This window comes from Bremia lactucae, linkage group LG16, assembly GCF_004359215.1.
Source record: "Bremia lactucae strain SF5 linkage group LG16, whole genome shotgun sequence".
Classification (NCBI taxonomy): domain Eukaryota; phylum Oomycota; class Peronosporomycetes; order Peronosporales; family Peronosporaceae; genus Bremia; species Bremia lactucae.
This window is the reverse complement of record NC_090625.1, coordinates 273,208-291,304: the sequence shown is the minus strand read 5'-3', so window position 1 is coordinate 291,304 and position 18,097 is coordinate 273,208. Positions and strand designations below refer to the sequence as shown.

Sequence of the window (18,097 nt, the reverse complement as noted above, 5' to 3'; positions counted from 1 at the left end):
CCATCGGAAAACACGCGCCCTTGGCGCTTGTAAATCGATTGCAAAACGTCAATCGCGTCACGCATCTCAATAGAGATGCGAGCCCTTCCCCAGGGCGAAGAAAGGGAATAGACATCCCCTTTTACCCTCTTCGAGTTGTCTACACAACACGGACAGGGATCACCCCACGTGAGGCATGGAAGTCCAGCCTCACGTGACAACCGATGCAATTTATACTTTGCACCGGTTGGAGTTCTTTTCTCAAACTTAACACGATTCGCGTTAAGTTTTTGAAGCCAAGCTTCGCGTCCAATGTCTTTAACATTGCGAATGAACGCACTCCAAGCTTGCATGAGCGAGACTTTATCTCGCTCATTATTGCCACTAAATTATCGATGCTTTAGAAAAGCATCGAGATAGAAATCTTCCTCAGCGTGAAAGTTCTTCGCGCTGGGATCAAGTCCATGTAGCTTTGTCGCAATAAGTAAAGGATATTTATTGTGAGGAGTAGTTTCTCCAGACAAGCTATTAATGAGCCTTTCTGGCAAAAGCCACGGCTTCTTTTCAGAAGCGAGTTGAGACATTTTACTGTCTTCACTCCCCTGAGTGATACCCACTGAAGCAGGGGTACCACAAGGACTTTTCTTACGATGGCTTACGCCATCGTCGTCACCTTGCACAGAAACACGCGCAGGTGACCGTATGGGTGACCGTATGGGAGATCGTACGGGCGATGAGGGATCATCCTCATCGTCGGATCCAAATAGACTGTTCACTCGTCTATCAGAATGAGCCCTCTCATTCGAAGGCTCATAGTCAGCCGCCTGACGGATATCAGGCGACTGTTCCATTCTCCCCGAGTCGGCCATTTCATCCGACTCGCACTCGTAATCGACCTCTAAAGAGGGGTCGTACTCACGTGGTGAATCACCACGTGCACTCGCAACACCAAGTGTTGTGCGAGTGGAAGACACTACGGTAGACGGAACGTCTACCGCAAGAGATAGCAATGCGTCACCCGCGGCTGCACGAACCGCAGCCGAAGGCTCAACACTACTATCACCCCGCATGAATTGTTCCTTCATGCGATGGAATTTAAAATGATGGATCTGACCAATCAAAATCATTTTAAAAATTAAGTGGTCATTTAGCGACCACTCCACCTAATGACATTCAGAGTGATTGTCGTTTAAGGGAGGGGTGATGTAACGGGGTGTATCGTTACATGAAATTAACAATTGTTAATTAATATATTATCTAAAAGGTAGATAATAGTTGGAGGATATTACTTTAGATAGTAATATCCTGATTTTTTATCCATAAATTGGTATAGGCCATTATGTCTATTTATTCCACAGACTAATCAGCTGCGGAAGTAATCAAAGAGAGTTACAAGATAAGATAGATAAGAAATCATTTACATGTTTAGTATTAGTATATAGTTAAGTCAACATTTACAAAGATAGATTAAGAGACACTTAAGTATATTAATACAGTTTTCATTTTACCCTCTTAAGTTAACTTGTCTTAAGAGAAGTCTTCCTCTACGTACAGTGTACGTCATCTAACGGAAAGCACCACTCACAACTGAAGCAGTGGGAAGTGGACTTGTACTGAAACAGTACAAGTCGTAGTGCCCCGTTACACTTCGTCTTCGGATTTCCCGACAACTTACATAAGAATAATGGTATTCTTGTTTTCGTTGATCATTTCAGCAAAAATGTACATCTTGCTGCAGTTCCACGATATTTAGACTCCATAAGTTACCCCGGGAACTGTTTTGAGATCGAGACCCCCAATTCACGTCGAAATTTTGGCAATCTGTGTTTAGATCACTTAGAACACTATTGTAATGTCAACTTTTATCCATTTAGACCATTTAGAAACAGATAATAATAATTTGTACTTCTTTATGTATTCCTCTCATAGATCAATCATCCAATATTCATATCGCAAAGGCTCAGAGATATTAAATTGTAGATTCATCTCAAACAGTTGATGCGTTAACAACTGCACCAGCTGAGATTGCTTATGAATTTACAGTGGTGGCTGGACGCATACAAAACTCCTGCCAGCTCACATGTTCCTCCTTCGAGGAAGCGAAGAATGCTCTTTTCGCACATGCATTTGCTGAAGGATATGCATTACAGTAGTAGCTTTACATACCAGACGTATCGGGAATAAAAAGGAGGGCGCAATCAAGGCTTTGATTGTAACGGGTGTCTCGTTGCATTTGCATTATTTCCTAGAAAGTTAAGATTCTGACTTTTTTACTTTTCGGGTGATTGGTGGTAGTGAGTTGAGTGAATTGTTTCGCAGTGAGTTGAGTGGTAGTAGTTGTTAAAGTGAGTGCATATTGATTTCCGTCTAATGTCAATTTGAGTGAATCTTAGCCGGAGGGAATACTATCAAGAGCTACGACATAACTTGGCAGATCAGCATGTGCGTTTTTTTAAAGGTTGCGACGCGTGTTAAAGTAAATATATTCGTCCATTGTGGACGACGAGCAACAATCCAAGATTGGTACCCGCACTAGCTTCTAATAATAAACACTTTGCATCATAAATAATTACGTCTAGATATATGCGCCAAATTTAGGCAGCCGTTAGTATTCACTCACCCTAGATAGTCTCGTGATAGGCGTCTCTTCGAGCAGGTGCGCCCTGTCTGGTTAAGATACGTGACATTATACTTATTTATCTTAACAAGGTGCGCCCTGTCTGGTGTACAAGATAACACACATTTTAGAGTAGAATGATCGGGGGTGCATGATTATGTCAGCCACGTCTATCCAGGCTTTGTAAGTAATAATGAAGGCATTGTAAAGAAGTTTAATTCGTTCCATAGAACACACCGGAGTTTCCAAGTCTTTAGCGAGCGTGCTTCAGGTTCCTTTGTCGAAACACATGTGCCTATTCAGCTTTTACACTCCGACAGGTGCATTATTAAGCCTTCAAAATAATTTAAGAATCTGACAAAAAACTCGACGTCGCGGTAAATTTTATGACGAGTAAAAGCTTTTTTCATATTGAGTTGAATTGGTGATATTGTGCCAAGAATGGCTAGCTATGGATAGATGCCTTCAACACTTTGTAGCTGAAATTATTATTTTATAAAGAGATAGCGGCGTCTTCTGTCAAAAGGAAAGAAAAGTGACCCGGTACGAAATAGGGTGTGCATGAATCATCTGCGATGCGTTCAGCCGAATAGACGCATTCGATAGGCTCGCACGCCATAAGCTACAGCTGGATCTATACCCGCTTTTTGGTCAAGCGTAATTCCGAAAGATGCTTGAAACAGGGCAGTGATATTGAAGGTTGTTCCCATATGCTTACTTTAGCGACGGACGAAACCGGTCGCGTCACGTTGCACTCGCTCAGCTGAGTAGCAGCTGCGAGAGCCGCTAACACTTTCCTTGAATTTCACTCTCAATTGCTTAATAGTACCGACTCCTGCAAAAATGCATGTTTCTCACAGTATTAGATGCTGTCCTAACAGAGATGATGATAGCACTGCTTTCACTATATTGCCCCAAATGTAGCGCATGTTGTTAAAAAAAACTTCTTTTCATCTTTAAATGACGCAGAACGACCAAATTTAATATTAGCTAATTAGATTGAGTATTTCACAACGGTTCTAAAAATTAATGAGCACAGCCTACATCGCCTCTGATACAAGAATGAATCAGATCTATTCCCGACAAGCAATATGTTAATCGATATATTTCTGAGTAAGTTATCAAGAGCCCGGCGAGAAAGTTCTTGACGGTGATCTCACACGCTGCAAGTTAATTTTTATGAATGATTGACGAAGTTGACTTAAAAGTTATTCATTGGCTAGCTTTGCGCTACTGAAACGAAATGATTCAGCGCAAGATGTAGAAATCATGAAAAATGCACGGCGTTATTTACGGGCAGCTGGCAATATCACAACTTAACAGTCGAAAGTTTGTGGCGTCGCAGAATCCAATTGACACATTCAAAAAGCTGGCGGTCGCCATTTTGATAGACGATCAGTAACCTAATTCTGTAACCTGTACCCTCGTAATGAGGCAGAAAAGAAACGTCGCTCGAGCTTCGTCATTCTGCGTCTTTGCTCGTGCTTCACTATGAGCTATCCCAAGCTTTTGCTACCTTGTATGGTTGTAATGACGCTGTCTTATATGGGCTTCGCTGCCGATACCAGACATCTCATGGACCTGCCCCCCTCCACTGCCAAAGGCGATGCTCACATTGTCTTGATTGCGGGTATAGCGATTGCAGCGGTCGTAGCTGTTGCTATCCTTGCACTTTATAAAGCTCGAAGCCCCAGCGGTGGCGTAGAACCGAAGGACATCGAGCTCCACGAGGTTGTCATTTCGCCTAGCAATCCAACGGCTCAGTATACGTCGACGAAAAAACAGTTTGTCTATACGGCGCACATCTAGCTGGCCCTACCGCTGCAATGTCTGGCACAGATCAACTGAAGCCTTAAAAGAGTTTTGTACACGCAAACACACAAGCTATTTATCCCGACGCGCGCTTGAAAGCGATGTTAAAAATTCTTAAAGCTGCTATCCATGGAATTGCACATGTGATCGTAAATAAGAAACATTAGCAACCAAGAAAGTCATTTGTCACAATTCAAACATAACCAAGTGCAACTTTTAGCACCTAAAAACTTGTCAAGGCTTGCTGCAGCATTTACCTTTCTTGAACTTTCGTAGCTTGTTTTACTCCAGTATAAAGTTGCATATCAGCCTTCGTAAACAGAAGAAAAGGGCCTAATGTAGTACCAACTTCTGCAATATTAACAATAATAAACATCAATATTCAAGATGTTTTACGATTCAAAATGACTACAAGATAAATGTTGCTTAATGTGCTCCTATCATTTAACTATTTTACATTAAAAGTCATTCTGATATCGATATCTAAATATTCTCGCTACTGTGGCTAAGATGATTTGGAATACATTCTCTCCCTGCAAAAGTCATACAGAGAAAATTGGAGGGTACGTGCAAAGTAAACTAATTTTAGCACTCGCATTGACTTCATTTCGTGCTGTAACGCTTCCATTGAATTCTTGCGGTACAGCATAAAAATTTGAACACGTACGCCGCTGTGTCTTCTTCATCCAAGCCTCAAGTTTCGTTTTTGTCTGCCCTAAATTTACTAGTACCGTGGCAATAATGTGTCCATCGTTCGATCCAGTAAAGAAAAAAATACGGCCTGCAAGAATAGCGATAATAATCGATACTCAGGAAAGTCAATTGAAAGCCAGCGGAGGAGGTAACATTTAATTTCAAGCCATCATAAGAATCCGAAAAAATACACACCTCACGCTTAACTTCTCTCGCTGCAATGGCACGTTGCTTCCGCGTGCCGCTGGAGCCATCTATTTGTCAACGAGTCCGTACTGCGTCAGTAGCGATTCCATCGATGGTTTGCGTCCACGAAAGGCCTCAAAGACCTGCTCCGGATGCTGACCGCCACCGCGTGCTAATACCGTGTCGCGAAATTGGAGGCCGACACGCGCCAATGCGTCCGGGCTCTCCTGAGCTGCCTCTTCAAAAGCACCATAGGCATCGCACGACAGGATTTCTGCCCATTTGTAGCTGCCAGTACTTTGGTTACAAGCTGTTGCCACACGCTAAAAAAACACAGCTTTCGTACCTGTAATAACTCGCAGCGTAGCCTCCCGCGAATATATGCGCAAACGAGCACAAGAACCGATCTTCTTTTAACGGACTCACCACGCTGTAGTCCGTGATTAGTCGCTCTTGAACATCAAAGAGCGGCTCTTGAGTTGCCGAGTACTGCGAGTGCAAGTACATATCCAATGCGCCAAAGCCGAGCTGGCGCAGCATAGCAGTCGCGACCATATATTTACGCGCCGATTTGAGTTTCTCAAAGAGTTCATTCGGTAGCGCTTCGCCCGTCTTGTAGTGACCACTAATGGCCGCCATGGTGTCTAAAAGCAATTCAAAAACACTCAATCGACCACGTCTTACCATAATAAAAACAAAGACGCACCTTTATCATAGCAAAAGTTTTCCATCATTTGCGATGGCAGTTCAATGGCATCCCATTCAATGCCATTGATACCTGCTACGTCACGATACTCCATCTGCGTTAGCATGTGCTGCAGCGCGTGACCAAACTCGTGGAACATGGTCTCGACTTCGCGAAATGTCATGAGACTTGGCGTGTTCTTCTCCACAGGTGGTGACTGATTACAGATGATATAGGCTACAGGAATCCGTAGGCCTTGTTGGTCTTCCGGACCAAGATGATAGCTCCGATCGAGGCACGTATTCATCCACGCCCCGCCATTCTTCTCCTCTGGTCGCGAGTACGGGTCGAGAAAGAATTGAGCAATCACCTTTTTGCTACCTGTCTTGCGACGCACGTTATAAAAACGCACCGAGTCATGCCAGACCTCGGCGTGGCCGTCCGCGGCTTCAATTGTTACATCAAACAACCGCGAGATGAGGGAGAATAAACCCGATAGCACCTGTATCAATCAATGCTCCATCAGTATTAATGAATATTAAATTAAGAGCATTAAGAACAAACTTGCGCGCTCAAGTGGAAAGTATGGCTTGATCTCGTCTTCAGTGAATTGGAATTGTTCCGCTTTCAGTTTGTCCGACCTATTGCGATCAAAAAAAACGTGTCAATTTGAAGCAATACAAAGCAGAGGTGGCAAAGCGAGTACCAGAAGCTGAGGTCCCATGGAGCTAAACGCGCCGTCTGTCCGTGCTGCTTGGCATACTCGGCCACCGTCGCCACTTCGTCGCGCGCGATTGCTATGCATTTTTCACGAAGATCGCAGTGCATCGTGTCAATGGCGCCAATACTTGGCGCCATTTTTGACGACATGCTCATGTGCGCAAACGAAGAAAACCCAAGGAGCTGCGCAATTTCGTGGCGAATTTTTAAGAGCTCTGTCGCAATGGGTTCATTATTAAACGAGGCTCCACTCGCACGAGTCGCGTACGCGCGATATAAAGTCTCACGTAACGACCTATTGGCCGCGTATTTCATAAATTCTAAATAGGACGGCGGATCGAGCGTGATTCTCCACGGTCCCTCGGTCGCCGATGCGTCTTTGTGACCATGTGCTCGAGCACTGTGGGCAAACACCTGAAACAGCGTCGCAGGGAGTCCCGCGAGCTCGTTTCGATCCGTGATGGTGATCGAATACGCCTTCGTGGCATCGAGGAGATTCGAGGAAAACGTCGTGCTCTTGCCATGCAATACATTGTATTGTTAGTAAGCACGCAATAATTACCATGTCAAATACTAGAATATTGTACCAATGCTGCTGCACGTATTTTGAGCTTGTTGAACTTTTCTTTGGCTTCGCCTTCTAGGAACACGCCACTGAGCTTTGCATCGAGAAGTCGTTGCTCAATGATGCGTTGTTGTGCCAGCGCGAGATTGCTCCATTCACTGCTACCTCGTACAGCCTTGTATGCATCGTAGAGCGTTTGACTCTGGGAGGCTCGGGTCATGGTTTCGATAACGAGCTGCTGAAGATTCTCGTGAATAGCGCGGAGCTCCTCGGAATTGCGCACGCTCATAAGATGACCGACAATTCCCCACATGCGGTCGAGCGCATCGCTCTGAGTTTCCAGAGGCTCGACAATGTCATTAAACTGTACATCGTTGCCAATCTCACGCAGCTTTGTCTCCAGCTCATGCAAGTCGCGACGGAACTTAGCGGCAGCATTCGTGACTGCCGGCTCAATTTCAATAAGCTGCAGACGCTCGAAAGGTGGCAATTTACGCGCACGAACGCACGCTTCGAGAAGGTTCGTGGAGGTGGAGAAAACGCTGCGCTGAAAAACAGTGCGGCGATTGCAAGCGCGTTTCAAAGTAGGAAGGAGTCGTAACATCGTTCACTACGAGCCTGTCAAACGGATTCAGCGTGGCTTCATTTTGTAAGCAATAAAATTGATCCATTCAAATGCAACTATTGGTTCTCAAAATGCTCGCAAAAAGCAATATTTTTGTCAGTTTATTGGATACATTAAGTGAGCTCAGCGCGCATGTCAACGAAGAAAAAATCGCAAGCATAACTAATATTTGATGCTCAATCAAATCACGTAGAAGGTGACAAACCACACTTTTCTAATGTTTGTTCAGCTACGTATTGGCGCGCTATCGAAAAATCACTGACTCAAAACATTACCTCAACTGCATATATTGAAACGACGAAACAAGAGTCCTTCCCCTCATACTTATTGTCCTTGGCCAGTACATAGCAAGATGGTGAAGGTTCGATAATCAATGTGTAAATAAGTGAAACAGTGTTGCAGTTTAAAGTGAAGTGAAGGCAATTGACAGAAACGCTTTTTTTATAAAAGGTCTTAAGGCAATAATTTTGCAATACTTTTCTTTCCTCGCTCTCGTCCCAGATCACTACGCGCATTTCGTTTCACGAGCAACGAAACAACTTGATGGACGGTATCTTGGGTCTCATCCTGATCATCTGTGCGTTCTTCGCGGGGAACGCAACCATGTGGTACTATAGCGTGTGCTTGTCAAAAAAAGAGTTGCAGCAGTCAACCCCGCCTGTTGTCGTGTCGCCTCGAGATCCTCTCGTTTACCACCTTGCTTAAGCACAGGCCCAAGTTGAGTCGACAAGGACCAGCAGACATGTAATCCATCTTCCACATTATACAATTCTTCAGGTCTTAAAGAATAAATCACACATTTTCTCGTTCCCTTGCGACGTCTTTACGACTCGTTCTCTACTTGATCATGTAAGACTGCACTGGCACAAGAGGGCCGAGATTCGTCTTCCACTCGGCATTTCCTTCCACTCGGCCGAGAAAGATACTTGGCCCAATCTGCTTACTAATCTGTTCCACACAGTCCCGTGCAGCGAATTGAGCCAAGCGATTCGAGCCTTGTAACGTAAAGATCATGGGATCGAAAAACAGCTCCAAATAGCGCTTAAATACCTTCTTGCCCAGTGCCGCACACATCAATGGAAGCTGCGTCCAAATCGTCTTTTGCAACACCGCCGTCTGCGGGTAGTGACGCAAGATGGCCATATCAGCAAGGCACGGAAGGTACGTGACTGCGATTGCCGGCGCGACGTCGCACAACTGGCGGAGCAGATAAATCGCGCCATCCGCGTACTCCCACGGCTCCTTGTCGCGATGTGCGTGGCGTTCAAAGACCTTGGGTTCCAACGAACAGCACGAAAAGGCCTGCTTGCTTAAATGTTTCTTCTCCGAGCGCATCAATGCGTCGTAGTCGTGCTGTGTCATGGCAGGCTGGGTCTTTGCACGACGCAAGTAGTCGTCCAGAACCGGAACGATCCGATCCAAGGCTTCTTGGCCATACGCGCGAATGACGTGCCCCAGCGCAATGGCAGCGTCTTCCCGGACAGACCAGATCTCGTCCGAGAGGTGGTCGATCCAGAGCTGATATAGCTCTGGCAGGAATACACGACACTCGTCTGGAAAGCCAAGCACGAGCTGAGCAGATGCGAGACACGCAGCGTCTCGGACAAGGTTCGACACGTCGTAGAAACAAATGAGAAGCGCTTGCATGAGTCGTGGCACGTGTGGACGAACGGCCTGCGCACTGACTTTTGTTCCGAGCTCGGCGATGCACTGACACGCGGATTCGCGGACACAGTGCGACGCCATTTCGACATAATAATCGACAATTTCGGTCGCGTACTTGGCGACATAGTCCCGTCCTTGATCGCCCATGATGAGTCGCCACGACTCTTGCGAGTATTTTTGCACGCGCTCGGCAATGTAATATCGATTGAGACACAAGCGTGGAAGCAGTGTTGGAAAATAGGCCAAACGTCCATGGCCTTGGAGTTTTAGCAAGAACGCACGGGCCGAGATGGACGCTGCGTAACGCACTTGACACCAATTGTCCTCCAAGCCTCGTTGAATGCACTTGCTGAGAACGTCCGTGACGCGACTAGTATGCGACTCGAGAAATCCCAGCGGCGCAATGTCCGAGAGAATCGATACGATCTCAAGTCCAACGACGCGAACGTGTCGATTGATATGAAAGCAGCTCTTTGTCGTCACGAGCTCCACGAGTTCGGGTGTCAAGTACACAAATTTAAAATCCTTTTCCTGTAAAAAGTGGACGCCAGCACCTTTGATGACGTACTTGAGAGCACACAAGGAGCTCTCGAGAGCTTTCCAGCCACTCACGTCATCTAAGCGGTATGGGGTGGAGGGGGTACGAGGGGTACTCTCGGGACTCGGGGGTGGGGTACTCATACCATTCGTGCTAATGTTATCGTCGAGTTCGTCGAATCCTGTCTCTTCAAAGTCAGGTGATCGACTGAGGTTTGACACGATGGAATCGACGATCTGGGGTGTAAACTCTTGAGTAACCCAGAGCAAGTCCGAGTGGGCTAGTACCCCCAAAAGCTTGGCCACCGCCATGCGAACTCGAGGCTCGTAGTACTCTAAATACGCATGCACAGCGTCCTTCACTGTCTGTTTCACAAACTTGTTCGACAGCGGCGCGATCGTCGAGACATAGAGAGGAGGAAGAGGGACGGACAGATTCAAGTCTGGACTCGTGTCCAAATCCGCGACGTCCAAGTAGCGGCTTAAAAGATCGCGCACGACGACAAAGAATACAGCAACGGGCTCCCAACGCTCCTTTCCGTACGCTAAGAGCGTCAGAAGATCGGTCTCGAGCATCTCACGTCTCGTCTCGTCGACGTCTGAAGAAAGAACCAAGGGTGGTTGAGTCGGGGACTCATTCAGACTATTGGAAGGAAATAAAAGTGTCTTTATGGATAATGCTGTGTCAATGGAGGCTTGAGACACCTTTGGGCGGTTCTTAAGCGTGCGCAGCGCACTCTCGGCTCGGGACAGCTCCATCGACTTGTAAAGATTGAAATAAAAAAATGGTACTTGTAAATTGGGACTGTGAGAATTGATAATAATAATTGTGCCGATGAATGTTAGTGAAAAGTTCATTCGCTCATAATTTTAATGGCTCAGCGTTTGGCTGTGATACTAAAAAAGTCGATAAAGCAACAGAACACGGAAAATCGGAAGCTTTATGCCACTCTTGTACATGCAAGCTATTCCTGTCACCATTGAAATGACTGAGCCTTGGCATCCTTAAATATTCAGCCAAATAGTTCTTTAGCTACTTCTTGCATTAACAAACTTAAGAAAACTACCAAAACGCTTTGATATTATGTGTTCCACATAACGCCTTTATTTCGTTTGCAGCACTCCTGCCGCAATCAGCTTTTCAATCTTTGCCATGATCCCCGGGTTCTGCAAGTGACGCTGCGCACTCGACGGGTCCGTCTGGAAATCGTTCAATACATTTTGCATCACCGGATCACGCAAGATGGCCTGAATATCGGGGTCCGCCATGCCATGACGAGCACGCTCCTCGTCAGTCTCGCCGCTCTGAATCTTGTACATGACCGTCCGCAATCCCTCGATACACTCCTGGTTGTTCGGGTCTAGCGACATTCCCTTCTCGTAACTCTCTCGGGCCTTATGAAACTCCTTCATGAAGCACTGAATAGCACCCATGCGCGAGTACGCCTTCACATACTTTGGATCGAGCTCAATGGCCTTTTCACAGTCCTTCTTCGCTTCATTGAACGACGTCAGCTTCGTATACGCTGCTGCGCGGTTGGCATAGTACACGGCACAGGACGGATCGCGTTTGATTGCTTCCGTGTACCGTTCAACCGCCTGAGGAAACTCGCCATTCTTAAAAAACTCATTGCCTTCATTCTTCGCAGCTAACGCCTTCTCAGGGTCCACATACGCCAACTCCTTGGCCTTTCGCAGCTTCACTTGTAGCGTCTTAATCTTCCGCTCCACATCTTTCGTACGATTCTCCATCTGAGCGCCTTCATAAGCCTCAATCGCAGCTGCCAAATTCGCCTCCGTCTCGCCCTTTTTCAAGTGCGCGTTGCCAATTCGTACATAAGCTTTAGCAATCAAAGCATAATCCGCACGGTGAGATCGGCCAATTTCAATGGCATTTCTGACACATCAAATTCACACAAATCCTCAGTTTAATTACCACACCACCGCCACACCAAATCCCATACCTGCAGTCCTCAATACAAGCGTCCAACTCGCCCATCTCGAGCTTCGCCGCCGCCAAGTTGCTGTAGTACGACATGTTGCCGCCATCCTTTGCAATGGCTTCTTGGTAGCATTCAACCGCCTGAGTAAATTGCTTTTGCTTGTAAAACGAGTTGCCTCGGTCCTTGGCGTCTTCGGCCGCGGTCTTCGCAGCCCGTTCGGCCTTCTCCTCTTCCGTCAAATCTTCTTCCATCGGGGTTGGCTCAGGAATAGGTGCTGGCTCCGACTTCTTTGGTTCAGGCATTTCTTCGTCCTCGGCGCCATTCATATTCAAATTCAGCCCCATGAGCTCACCTAATACCGTCATGACGCGAGGATCTTGAATGTGTTGATTGATCTTGGCAGGATCGCTTTGAATCTCTTGCAACACTTTGACAAACGCGGGGTCGCTCAACAGAGGCATTAATCGTGGATTTGTTGCAATTTTTCCAAACATGTCGGGTCCAAATGCGTTCGCGAGTGGGTTAAACGACTGTGTCGACGCCGTCTGGGCTTTTTTTACTTCGTCTAGGCCACTAAGACAAGCCGCGTTGGTCGCATCCACCTTCAGACCGTCATTGTAGGCACTTGTGGCCTCGTCGTAGCGCTTGAGCGCATGCAGTGCCGCTCCTTTGCGACTATACGCTTTCGGCCAGTCGGGTTTCGTCCGGATACACAGCTCCGCGTCTTCAAGGGCGCTCGTGGCATCATCGAGCGACAGAAACGCTGCCGACCGGTTCGAGTAAAAGACGTGATCATTCGGGTCCAAGGCGATAGCTTGTGTGTAGCACTCGACGGCTTCCTTGGAATTGCCGGCACTCAAAGCCGCATTGCCCTTGGCTTTCCACTCGGCTGCTGTCTTTAAGATAGAATCAAGTCCGATAAATAAGTCACAATTCCTTTAAAGAAGCAATAGTATCGCGGATCACCTGTGCCATTCTCGCTCGCTGTGATGTCCTCTTTTCCGCAACTGATTGCGTTCCATTCGATCCAGCAAAATTCTGGAATTGTCTAGGTGACCGTATTAAGTGCGAAGAAGATCGTAATTGCAAATATTATTATAACAGATTATTCTATCTGCAAAAATCGAGGAATGTTTGCTTTTGGTGCGGCATTAAATTCGTCCTGACGCTCGGTTGTCTTCCTCTGTACTTGTCAATGCAGCTAACGGCGAGGAGCGACTTATACCGATTTGCGTAAGAGGCTGCACCAACGTGGACGGCGTGTTGGGAAGCACTGCTTGATTTTTGCTGTTTTGTTGCAGGTACAAACATTTTTACATGCAACTTCAACAAGCCATCGGATACAAGCAACGTACCTTGAAGACGCGTGGAAACGCTTCAGTGCCTTGGCCAAGGGCGTCGAAAATAGATCAGCTTCACAATCTGTCGGATTGTCGGGCCGCATTTTGCGTTTTTGACTCGGACTGCCATCCACTAGGACTAGCAATAAATTAATTAATTTTACAATAACATTGTTGCAACTCGGTCCAATCATTTAAGCACGTACGACAAGGAGCGGAGGTCCTGATAGCTGTCAATTTGCTGTGAGTGCCTCGTCGAGCACGCTCAGGAGTTTCAGTCAGCACTAAGCCTGTTCGAATAGCATTGATCTTGTGCTCATTGGAAGCGTGGACGTCGCTTTTAATGCTCGTTGTGGTGCCATCAACAGGGGCCGATACAGCCTCGACCTGGTTTTCGGCCGACACCGGCACCACGTGAGCTCCAAGGTGGCCTGGAGGAGGGCACTGATACTCAACTTCCCACCATGGCACGACGTCACTGCTACAGCAGCTAGACGAGGACGCCGGTGTCGACTGACCCGTTAAGGGCAGCCCGTCTCCGGTGGTGGCACAGTCGGCGTCAATTTTTAAAAATAAGCGCGCTTTGCCCGACGCGAATCCACGCCTGGATCGATGTGGGCGAAGTCCAAGATTTCGGTTCAGTAAAGCGACCACTCCAGAGCGTTTGTCGTTTCCTTGAGCAGTGGCGTCAGGGCGAGGCGAAGGAGTGTTGGAATTGATCGTGCTGTCCATCATTGGCCGAGAGAAGATGAAGCTGGCGACCGTCGAGACGCTTGGGGCAAGAAATCTTTGAGACCCGCTGTTGGCTTCAGCTGGAACGATTAACGGTTTCAGATCATGTGCCTTCCTATTTTACCCTTCCCCGTTAAACTTATCCTTTATTCTGGATTCCATAAGCGATTTTTTTGCTTTCGCTTTGTCAGACAATGTATGCTGAGTGCACAGCAGCGAGAGCTTAGTAGGTGCATCGACATTGATCCAAGGGGAGGGACGTAAAGTATGATTGAGACGTAATGCTACTTCCTCATTGCATTCTTAATAAATTTGTTGATTGGAACAAATCTTAAGATGAAGTGGTACTAGCTATTGGCGTGGCGATGTTTGATGAGAATAATAACTCAATATTGAAGGATAGTGAGAAATGTAGCCTATCAAGAGCTGTTTGGGATAAAGACGAGCATCTGCACCTTGATCGTAGTAATTGCAGAGCCACTTCGTAGAGGTGTCACGACAATAGATTGATCTTCTTCTTCTGAGCTTCATTTGCTTACAGATTGTAACGCAAAGGTCGAAATTGTTTCAGTAATATGCAATATCGCTCAACGGGTTAGCTGCGTTATGTTACACACCCATTTAGTATACAATTAACGAAGAGATCAATAATTTCATGCACATCTACTCTTACATGCGTACCTGATAGTAGCTATCCTTTAAATTCAATGCGAAAATGATAGTTGACTTTCCCATGGAGTTCAACAAAATATCTTTCCGTGGGATTGGCGTTTGCGCCGGTATGGTCGCCGTGTTCAGCTTATTGTAAGCATGAACTACGCGCCATCCACCTGTGGCTTTACGGACACAAAAGGTCGGGCTGCAGTGAGGTGATTTGCTCTCACGCACATATCCCACCTTGGCTCGCTTGTCGAAGAGCTCATCGATATAATCGACTTGTCCTTTTGGCAACGACCAATGCCTGGTTACACAATACTTGGCACCAGGTTCGAGGTCTATTTCATTCCCAATACCCCTACCTGCTGGTAGGCCCTGGCATAGCAGCGAGCCGTCATATGGCCGCGCTTGCTGCATTTATATTAGACCACGTCTGCATTGCCCAACTCCATTGGATTGCCAACGGCTTATACGAAGCTGTCGCCGAGGCACTCTTGTAGTATTGCTCCTCAACTATGGCAGTTTGGATTGCCTCTTCCATCGTCAACGGCACCTTTTTGAAAAGGGCCTGTCGCGCTGGGCCATGCCGTAGTCCGTTCATAAATGTGGACACCTTAATGTGCTCCAGGATTGGGCCAATGATAATGGACGCCGACAGCGAGCGCATTTTCTGCACATATTCTTGCAGAGATTGCTTCAGCCGTCGCGCTTCAAAAAAGCGCGCCTGAAGCAGCACTTTGTTGTTCTGCGGCTAGTACATTGCGCGAATTTTCGTCTCAAACATCGGCTATGGAGAAACCGCGTTAATATCGGCCATAAGCGCCGAGTAAGCGCTTTTTGAGGCCTTACCGCGCAGGTGCGACACCATCCGGCTGTCATCCTCGATGAGCTGCGCGACACCGCATACTCCACGGCTAAGAGCCAGTGGACAATCGTGTGAGCTGCAATTCCGTCGAACTTGGGCGGATGGGCCTTGGCGGATGCGGCCAGCCGGAGAGCATGTCAACAGTCCTGTTGAGAGCCTCGCTCCGCAAGCCTTCTCTCGCCTAAGCTCATCCTGAGGCTGACTGGCACAAACTTCGGCGCAGAGTGGATCTGTGCCTCGGACGCGGCTCTCCGCTGTCCGAGCATGAACGCCCCAAACTGTTCCAACTAAGCAGCATGTTGCTCAGCAGCAGTGCCAAAGAGCCTGAACAGGACATGTTCAACAAGTCCCTACGCCAAGTGCTCTGTCGCATCTCGATGATGTTCGGAGAGGTGTGAGAAATGTTCCCAATTGAATTTGTGGCGCATCCTTACTGATACACTTTGAGAGACAGGTCGTGGGAAGGACTACTAGTGCTATTATGTGTAGGCGGGCAAAGCTGCCATGCACTACTAGCACCAACCTTCTGTGCACAGTGAGGAAGCGTTTAATCGTCTCCTGTCACGTACAGTAATGTGGTTGGTGGGCGCCTAAGATATCTCACCCAACAAACTAAGTACCTTAGTACAAGTGGCGTCAACGGAAGCCGTGATACGGCTTCACGCGCGTGCTTGTTAATTTAGGAAGTAGTTTTAAGACTGATCTATATTTAATCGAATTAAAAATAAAACGTTTTATTCAATCAATGGAAGCCACCTCTGTAGATGTACACCCGTACATTGCAGCGTTTCATTCTGAACACCTCGGATTACGGACGACGCTAGCCGTCATCCCTTCCATGTGAACACACCTATGTACATCACATACACACGGGTGGGTCACTTTGTGCACCACACCCAGGTAACAGGTCCAATTACTTTACAAAAAGAAACTGACCATCCGTTTAGTACCTATAGTATACTTAATGGGTTTGTGTACCATTATAGCAGGCCATTGCCTCGTGAACTAGTATTAGCGATCGACAAATTCTTTGCCGATCGCTTTGCAGCGGGCATGTAAGGGAGTCAATCTTCCCACGTAGCTCCCCGACCTTTTGCATAAACCAACAGGAGGATAACGGATTGTGCATGCGTCCAATAATTTGAACGCTGCAACGGGACAGGCCCAAACGCCGATAAAGACGTAATCATTGATGGTATGTCAAAATACTTTTTTTTCGTCAATGGATCTGATGGTTGAAATTTATCAGATGCTCATGCATCTGATAAACCCTAAACCCTAATCGCGTCAGCTTCAACCAGCTGAATGCAACTATCCAGTGCATGACAAGGACCTCCTTGTCATGAAATAAGTTTCGAGTCTATCTCCTGGGAGATAGACTGTTCATTTATTATACGAACCATGCGTCTTTACGCACGGCCATAAACAGTCAACACCGCTCGCAAACAATGGCGAGATGGTTGTCTTTCTTCAAGGAGTATAATTTCTCTGTGTGGTATAAAACAGGATGAAATAACGTCATCGCTGATGTTCTTTCGCACCGGACAGATTTTGAGCCGGCTGCGCAAATCTACAGTGAGCAGAAGGCCACTCTTGCAACAATAAATGTTCCGTCGTCAAGTAATGTTGACGACGTCAGAAGACCTTATCAAGAAGATAAGGCTCTGAAAAAATTAATAAATCACCTTATGAATCCATCGTAACAATCCTTATAAGGATTGTTGAAATCGTATCGATCCTTAGCAGAATGATATGAAACACGTAATGGGAAAACTGTATTACACAGCCATTGCTAGCGATACATCTCGTGTCGTCACCCCACCCATAATGATTTGCATTTACGCATCTTGTATGAGTGTCACGATGCACTAATAAGTGGTCATTGTGGACGTGAGAAGACTTATATCACGATAAGTCGTGATTTTAACTAGCCACACCAGTATGATTTCGTCCACAAGTACATACGTGCTTGCAAAGTCTGTCAACGGGTGAACACCAGTGCTTCATGAAGTGCTCCGGTACAACCTGTGCCTGTTCCGGCAGAGTGATATCTATGGACTCCATCTTCGGATTTCCCGACGACGAACACAAGAATAATGGTATTTTTGTGTTTGCTGATCGTTTCAGTAAGATGATTCTTCTTGCTGCTGTCCCGGAGACGATTGCAGCCAAAGGCTGTGCTCGTTTCTTTTTGAAACGATATTTAGACTCCATGGGTTACCACGTGAGCTGGTCTCAGATCGAGATCGTACGAGGCTTCTTCGAATCAATCCGGCACGGTATAGGGCATCTGCCAAAGCCTGATGGTCTTGGGACAAAGTCTGGTTCTTATGAACCGGACGATCCACTCTTTCTCCAGAAAAGAGATCTTTTGACGAACTCTCACCAGCTCGTTTTGAAGGGACTATTTGTTACTTACTCGCAAGTTGACCAACCGCAACTAACGAACAGTTTTCAGCAGTTGGCGAAAAACACC

At 46.7% G+C, this 18,097-nt stretch overlaps 5 protein-coding genes across 5 annotated transcripts; 1 reads left to right on the top strand and 4 right to left on the bottom strand.

The window, feature by feature from the left end:
- Positions 1–4,824: 4,824 nt before the first annotated feature.
- CCR75_005638 (uncharacterized protein) lies at positions 4,825–7,891 on the bottom strand. The gene is made up of 7 exons (XM_067963716.1): positions 7,280–7,891; positions 6,679–7,208; positions 6,537–6,613; positions 5,994–6,419; positions 5,634–5,931; positions 5,297–5,575; positions 4,825–5,189 (listed from the first exon to the last, which is right to left on the bottom strand). Exons 1-6 carry the CDS (start codon positions 7,859–7,861, stop codon positions 5,356–5,358), a joined length of 2,133 nt encoding a protein of 710 aa, XP_067819426.1. The 5' UTR covers positions 7,862–7,891; the 3' UTR covers positions 4,825–5,189; positions 5,297–5,355.
- Positions 7,892–8,719: 828 nt separating this feature from the next.
- Positions 8,720–10,843, bottom strand: CCR75_005639 (uncharacterized protein; the record flags this gene model as incomplete). The annotated part of the gene is made up of 1 exon (XM_067963717.1): positions 8,720–10,843. One exon carries the CDS (start codon positions 10,841–10,843, stop codon positions 8,720–8,722), a length of 2,124 nt encoding a protein of 707 aa, XP_067819425.1.
- Positions 10,844–10,870: 27 nt separating this feature from the next.
- Positions 10,871–13,002, bottom strand: CCR75_005640 (uncharacterized protein; the record flags this gene model as incomplete). The annotated part of the gene is made up of 3 exons (XM_067963718.1): positions 10,871–11,981; positions 12,049–12,923; positions 12,994–13,002. The coding sequence occupies 3 exons, from the start codon at positions 13,000–13,002 to the stop codon at positions 11,189–11,191; spliced, it is 1,677 nt and encodes a 558-aa protein (XP_067819371.1). The 3' UTR covers positions 10,871–11,188.
- A 98-nt stretch (positions 13,003–13,100) lies between these two features.
- On the bottom strand, positions 13,101–14,416 carry CCR75_005641 (uncharacterized protein). The gene is made up of 3 exons (XM_067963719.1): positions 13,574–14,416; positions 13,383–13,506; positions 13,101–13,314 (listed from the first exon to the last, which is right to left on the bottom strand). Exons 1-3 carry the CDS (start codon positions 14,100–14,102, stop codon positions 13,179–13,181), a joined length of 789 nt encoding a protein of 262 aa, XP_067819372.1. The 5' UTR covers positions 14,103–14,416; the 3' UTR covers positions 13,101–13,178.
- CCR75_005642 (uncharacterized protein) lies at positions 13,158–13,895 on the top strand (the record flags this gene model as incomplete). The annotated part of the gene is made up of 3 exons (XM_067963720.1): positions 13,158–13,170; positions 13,229–13,260; positions 13,329–13,895. 3 exons carry the CDS (start codon positions 13,158–13,160, stop codon positions 13,482–13,484), a joined length of 201 nt encoding a protein of 66 aa, XP_067819444.1. The 3' UTR covers positions 13,485–13,895.
- Positions 14,417–18,097: the final 3,681 nt, after the last annotated feature.

Bases quoted from the DNA above. Each gene is read 5' to 3' on its own strand.
- CCR75_005638 (XM_067963716.1), bottom strand. From the start codon at position 7,861: ATGTTACGACTCCTTCCTACTTTGAAACGCGCTTGCAATCGCCGCACT. The intron at 5,932-5,993 runs GTGCGTCTTTGT...AATTGCTTTTAG, and splicing joins AAACTTTTGCTATGATAAAG to ACACCATGGCGGCCATTAGT. The intron at 5,576-5,633 runs GTACGAAAGCTG...AAGTACTGGCAG, and splicing joins TACGCTGCGAGTTATTACAG to CTACAAATGGGCAGAAATCC.
- CCR75_005641 (XM_067963719.1), bottom strand. From the start codon at position 14,102: ATGATGGACAGCACGATCAATTCCAACACTCCTTCGCCTCGCCCTGAC. The intron at 13,507-13,573 runs GTACGTGCTTAA...ATTTATTGCTAG, and splicing joins CAGGACCTCCGCTCCTTGTC to TCCTAGTGGATGGCAGTCCG. The intron at 13,315-13,382 runs GTACGTTGCTTG...GCAACAAAACAG, and splicing joins CGTTTCCACGCGTCTTCAAG to CAAAAATCAAGCAGTGCTTC.